The sequence below is a fragment of the Nannospalax galili genome, unplaced genomic scaffold (assembly GCF_000622305.1).
Source record: "Nannospalax galili isolate Female #2095 unplaced genomic scaffold, S.galili_v1.0 scaffold227, whole genome shotgun sequence".
NCBI classification, from domain to species: Eukaryota; Metazoa; Chordata; class Mammalia; order Rodentia; family Spalacidae; genus Nannospalax; species Nannospalax galili.
Genome location: NW_008360303.1, coordinates 9,242,782 through 9,249,450, shown reverse-complemented (window position 1 = coordinate 9,249,450; position 6,669 = coordinate 9,242,782). Strand labels below are relative to the sequence as shown.

The window sequence follows — 6,669 nt, the reverse complement described above, 5'->3', positions numbered from 1 at the left end:
CAGGACACTTAAAAGCCCAATCCCTGTCAGGGAACTTGGGTTTCAGTTTCTAAACCCCCTTCCCACTTGTGGGGAGTCTCTCACGTAATTCCTCTCTCTCTATCTGTGTGTGTGTGTGTGTGTGTGTGTGTGTGTGTGTGTGTGTGTGTATATACACACCTGCTTATGGGGGGAGTACATGTGTGAGTGCAGGTGTCCATAGAGGCCAGAAGAGAATGTTGAATCCCTTGGAGGGATCCCTTGAAGCTGCAGTTACAGGTGGCTGTGAGTCACCCAATGTGGGTGCTGGGAACCGAACTCAGGTCCTCTGGAAGAACAGCAAATTCTTTTTATTCCTGAGCCATTTCCCTAGCCCCAGGTATGCAAATCACTTTTAAGAAACATTAATTGAGCAGGTAAGAGAGGAAAAATGGGTGCTCACTTTGCTTCTTTCAAATTGCTGAAAGTTTAAACAAGTAGAAATGCCCATTACAGATGCTAACAGGGAGAAAGTTCCCTGCCACAAGCAATCAGTACAATGCAAAATTAAAAATCATTTGAAAATTAATCATCTGTTAACATGAAAATATATCATTCAACCTAAGAAATCTATTCCACTGAAATAAAAAGCACCAGGATATAAGGAATATATATCTATGTATGCGTATATTAATACGACAGGATGCATGTACAAGGTTATTTATTACAGCTTTGCTCCTGGTGTCAGCAATAATGGGAGGGTTGAGTGAATCATATTGTTTCTATACATGAAATATTATTCTGCCATTACCAAAAATGATTTAGAACTAGAACAGTTAGTTTCCTTGGAAACAGTTTCATGAAATCTTTTTGAGGAAGAAAACTGATAGAGTAGTGTATAAAATATCATTTTTCTCAAAGTAAACAGTGTAAGACAACAGTCTAGAAATGTTTGCATTTTGTATACTATCTAAGCAAGGAGAGAGTACAGAATGGTACAGGCCAAGTTGTAATACTGACTATTTGAGGAGTGGTGGGTGGTGCCAGAAAAGGAAGGGGAGTAAAGGCAAGTTAAAAACAAACAATAGGTTGCAAGAAGAAACCACAAGGCATTTATGAAATGGTCTTGATTTTGTACAATTAGGCATGTGGATATATACATAAGGAAATAAGAAAGGCCCAGCGTAGGAGGGTGGCTATGTGTACAACAGTTTATCATGTACTCCATAAAGAGTTCGAAGAGCTGCCAACACAAAGAAATGGAAAACGATTGAGAGAATAGAAGGGGTTGTGATTTGATCATGATACTCTGTCCATATGTATAAATTACTGAAATGGGTACATAGAAGCAGCTTTGGCTAAAAAGCAATGACTCCTCACTTGGTCCCACAGGCAACTAAAGCAGGATGAAAGGCTGGCATCTCCACCTTCATTTTCTGTCTATCCATTACTTTGGCTGAAGCCACAAAGATAAGTCCTTTTCCTAAACCTACAGTTACCCTGGGTTCCAGGAAGAACAAAGCCTCTCAGCACAGAGCTCCCCACACAGATGAGGGCCCATGAGGGTGGGGCTGTACCCAGAGCAGAAGTGATATCTTGTAGGACCACATGGATTCCTGCAAGGGTGAACAATGACAAAGTCCACCTTGAAACTGAAGACGAGAAGCAGAGACCGTGCTTAAGGAGACCGTACCTTGACCAGGGTTCTAGCCCTTTCCCCAGTTCTTCCTCTACTTAAGCCTGAAGCTCGTGTCAGCAACTGAAAGACAGATGTCTGGGTCTGCATGCCTTTATCTGTTCCTCTTCCCAATGTGGGCACATTGAACAGATCTCCAGGGCTCTGCTTCTCAACACCACTCATTGCTTTTATTGGCATATCAGAGACAGTGGCTGAGCCTAGACTATTGGGACTTCTGGAGCCGGGCTTTGCCTTAACAACTCTTGTAACATTGTCACACTGTACCCCATAAATATGTACAATTATAATGTGCTAATTAAAAAAAAGCTTTTAAATGATACCAGGAAGGGAGGGAAGGAAGGAAGGAGAAACAATTATCCTAACAAGTCATGTTCATAATGGTATGTCAAGTGTAAAAGTTGCCAAGTGTCTGTGTTGGTGAATCTCAAACTTTAGAGCTCATCAAATCCCCTGGAGTTCTTATTAAAGCAGATTGTCCCCTTTCCTCCAGTCTCTGATTCCATAGGTCAAGGTGGGGCCTGAGGGTGTACATTTTGAACAACCAAGTGATTCCTATATATTAGGAATCTATAGCTTTGAAAACAAACCAGGAAGCAAACATTTTAAAAATATGAGCTACACATGCTTATATATTTATATGAGCAAATAAAACATACAGGTAATATAACCAAGCTATTTATATTAGTTAACTCAAGGACTTGAGAATGGAGGTGGATGGAGGTGGACCACGGGTAGTTAGCATCAGTGCTGGTTATCAGTTTTGCCTGTGTATGGATATATAATTTTATTATACATTTAAGTGTGTTGTTTTACTTGTACAAACTACTTTTTCAAATTGAAAACTATTAATAAAGACAATCATATGGACTGATGAATAGATGGATGAAAGAGTTGGTTGGATAGTTGGCAAAAATACCAGATAAATGGATGGAAGGGGAAAGAAAAGGGAGGAGAGGTGGGAGGTGAGGAAATGGAGGGGAGAGGAGTGAGAGGGGCAGAGGAAAGGGAAAGGAAAGAGAAGGGAGAGAGCGAGGAAAGGAGACCAGGAAGGGTCAAGGGGGAAGGGAAGAAAGGCAAGGCTCCAGGGAAGGCAGCCTGCAGCTCCTTGGCATTCTGCTCCTCAGCTCGGCCCTACCTCCTTTAGCTGGACACCATCTTTGGTGGCATGGAAGCTCTGGCTGAGTTCATCCACTTCTTTTTCGAAAAGTGCACGTACTTCACCAAAGCCTGAGCTCACCGGCCCCATGAGCTCCTCCAGAATGGATGCCAGGAACGGCTGCACACTCTCCCCACAGCTTTTCTCAGCTGGCTGGGCCACCATTGCTGAGGTAGGAAAAAGTCAAAGAAAACATAACAGGGCAAAAATCGGGTTCAGAGACACGGAAGCCAGGCCACAGTTGAATGGCCCAATGGGACCATTTGATAGCCAAGGGAAGATAAGGTGGGCAGGACAGACTAGCAACATGAGTCCTGTGCCTGCATTCAACAGGATAGAAACCCACTGGATGCTTTGAGACCAGGAACAAACAGAATCTTCAGAACATCTCCCTCCCCAACCTTCCCTTCACCTTGGAGGGGTGCAGTTCTCTGCTTGATCCCCATGAACATGCTGTGCCTAAATGAAGAAGAACATGTAAGAAGCCCCTATCCACTCCCCATCACCATTATCACAGATGCAGTTTGTTTCTAAAACCAGAATTTATCCACTTTAATTCATTTCTCTAAGAACTATCCCAGTCAGCGTAATTCCATCCACCTCCTACCACCAAGGAGACTTTTTGAAAATTCAAGTACAATCTCAGGCAGATGGCACCACGTGCCACTCAGTTTGCTACTCGCCTTCTATCCCTATCACAAATTAAAACAAATAAAAAATGATTTTTTTTTTTCTAAAAAGGATGGCAGGCTTAATGACAAAATATGTAGAAACAGCACAAGAGTGCTCTCTCCTAGACACACTGTCTTTGATTCTGGCAGGACAGGAATCTGCATGACTTTGCTTCAGTGGCCACCCAGGTTCAGAAGCAATGGTGTGGTGTCAGAGGCTGAGCTCTCACTCCATGAACCAGGAAGGCCAGCTTGGTGGAACTCAGTGAGTCACACAGCTTTGCCACTTTATCAGAGATCTGAGAAGGGAAACATCAACCCTGGATGTCCAACTCTTCCACTTTATAAATGGAAAAAAAAATAGTTGGAACTATCAGATGACTTGACCATAGTCTACTATGCAAAACAGGGCTATAATTCAGAAATGTAAGTTCTCTTCAACAAATAACTTGCTTACAGTGAGATGAATGGCCACATTCTCACCTCAGGCTGCAGAAACACATTTAAGTTAGGGGAATCCTCAGACTATGAGATGATTGGTGCTGTAAGTATTTGGGGTCAAGGAGAGGAGAATAAGTGACTATTGGGTGTTCAGCCCTAAATGGGACAATAGCAACCCCTCCAAGGCTCAGGGAACATTAAGGAAGAAGGAATGGAAAGAATGTAGGAGCCAGAGGATGGGGAGGAATGCTGAGAATGCTCTTTTGGACATGATATGGCCATTGCGCACTAATGAACTCACTACGCTTAGGATTACTTGCTCAAGACCTGCTCAAGAGCCAGTGAGATGGCTCTGTGGAGCGATCTGAGTCCCTATTCCCTATTGGCTGTTTGGGTAACCCCTTCAGAGGATGGTGTGGTAAGAATAGGAGGTAGGAACTGACTAGGCGGTTAGGGTAAAAAGACACCAAAGAAATGTAGCCAGTTTCTTGGCTAAAAGTCAAAATGTCCTTGGGCCTGTTAGCAACATACTCTGTTCCAAAGGCCAAAAATGTCAAAAGTATTTGGGAGCTTATATCTAATCCTAAAAGATTTTAGGGTTACCTCTTCAGAGGGGGGAATGTCAGAGGGGAGGGAGTGGGCATGGATTTGATCAAAACACCTTATATACATGTATGAAATTCTCAATAAAGTTTTTGTAAAAGTTCAAAAAAAAGATGGCTCTGTGGGTAAAGGAACTTGCCACCAAGCCTGACAACATGAATTTGACCCCCAGACCCCACATGGTAGAAAAAGAGAGCCAACTCCTGCAAGTTGTCCCCTGACTTCCACATGCACAGCATGTGTGCACATACACACATATAAATAAAAGTTTTAATAAAAGACATGCAGAAGATCAGTGAACATTCTAGCAGGCAGCACTACCTGGACTCAGTGGGTTCCAACAAGGGGAGGACATGAAAGTGGTGAAGGTGAGCGGGACATGGGGATGGGTATGATTGTATACATACATGAAACTGTCAAAGAACAAAGGTATTTTTAAAATAAATAATAAAAAATTTCAAAGTATTTGGCATGTAAAACATTAAACAGATCATAGAATTATTAGAAAAAGAATCCTTTTGATAATACTATTCAAATATGAAACAATTATGAGTCTTATTTTTTTTTAAAAAAAAAAAAAAAGACCAAGAGATTGGAGAGATGGCTTAGTGGTTAAGAACAGCTGCTCCTGGAAAGGACTCAGGTTTGGTTCCTAGCACCCACATGGTGGCTAACAATCATCTGTAACTCTAGTTCCAGGGAATCTAATGCCCTCTTCTGACCTCCACAGGCATTGCACAACACAGGTGCACTTACATACATGCAGACAATACACTCATACATATAAAATAAGAAAAAATAATAAAAATTTTTTAAAAGACCAACAGATACCAAATTGCAAAAATGCTTGCCAGGAAAACTGTAAGTGAATTAACTTTGTGAGAGAACTATTTGAAAAGCAAAAGCATCTAATTGAAGTTTTAGAATAATTCTGAGCACTAGCAACATACAGTGATGATCTGGCAGGGCTGGGGATGTCATTTGTGAGGTGGGCAGAGATGAACCCAACAGGACATGGCTAGGAAGGGTAGATTCCTCTCCACAGCTTTCCCTGCCTCCTCATCACCTTGTACTCCAGCCCCCACTTTGCCCCTTCACTTACAGTCCTTTCACCTGAGCCTACCTTCCCCCACCTCTGCTTATAAATATCCTCCTCACCACATGTTCAGGGTCCAGTTCTTGTGCTACTACTCAGAGCAGCCTAATGCCCTGACTCCTACTACTTGGCTTCCTGAACTATGGCCTGCAAGGGCTTCTTATGGGCTGAGTATGTTCCTCATTCCACCTGTAAACATTATGCCCCTTTTCAAGCACACAGAGATAAGACTGTAATGAGTTTGGTGGTGTGACACTTTCATTCATGAGCCTCCCTGAAGTTTGGCAGCTGCTGGGAAGCCTAGAAGGGTGGGGCTGGTGGGGCCGGGGTCAGAGCCTGCTGTACAGAGCCTTGGGACCTCAGGAAAGTCTCTAAACACTGCCTCAGTTTTGATGTCTATAAAACAGAGATCCTAAGAGTAATTACTCTGGGGTTATGATGAGAATGAAATGAATTCATTCACCATTTTCAGTGTGCTTAGAATGGCCAGGCACTCTGGGCTCTTATATTGGTGGGCATTCTCGTTCTTTCTAATCACCTAATACTAAAAAAGTAGCTTTGTTAAGAGACACCCATAGTTTTCTGAATTTGAAATAGGATGATGCCCTTTTTGTTATAGTATCTCAGGAAGCATTATCATATTTTTCCTTCTGTCTCAGTATTGACAATAATATGCTTCATTCATGTCTTCTGTTTATGGAATCATGTCCTGAAACCTCACAGTCCTTTCACTCAGCACAAGCAGAATAAATGCTTGTTGAAAAAATAATTGTGGAGAACTGAATATCAATAGCTTTATAGCTGAGAGTCATAAGGGTGGAAATGGAAAGCACTACTTAATACTCCCAAAGCTTTCCTGAAATCCAAAGCCCTCTATCAATGCATCTGCCTCCCTTCCTTGCTTTAAAGGTGGAGGACTAGAAGTCTGGTTAAAATGTGTGTCTGATAATTTTTCTTCCTTTCTCTGTTCCCTTCCTTCCTTCCTTCCTTCCTTTCCTCCTTTCTTCCTTCCCTCACTCCCTTCCCTTCCCTCCCCTCCCCTCCT

The 6,669-nt window shown here is 42.4% G+C and overlaps 1 protein-coding gene across 1 annotated transcript in view; it reads right to left on the bottom strand.

The window, feature by feature from the left end:
• The window catches only part of Niban1 (niban apoptosis regulator 1), a 196,214-nt gene that overhangs the window by 16,867 nt on the left and 172,678 nt on the right, over positions 1-6,669 (bottom strand). The window contains exon 9 of the mRNA XM_008824280.3: positions 2,793-2,980. Within this exon, the coding sequence (XP_008822502.1) occupies positions 2,793-2,980 (188 nt within the window). The remainder of the gene's footprint in view (positions 1-2,792; positions 2,981-6,669) is intronic.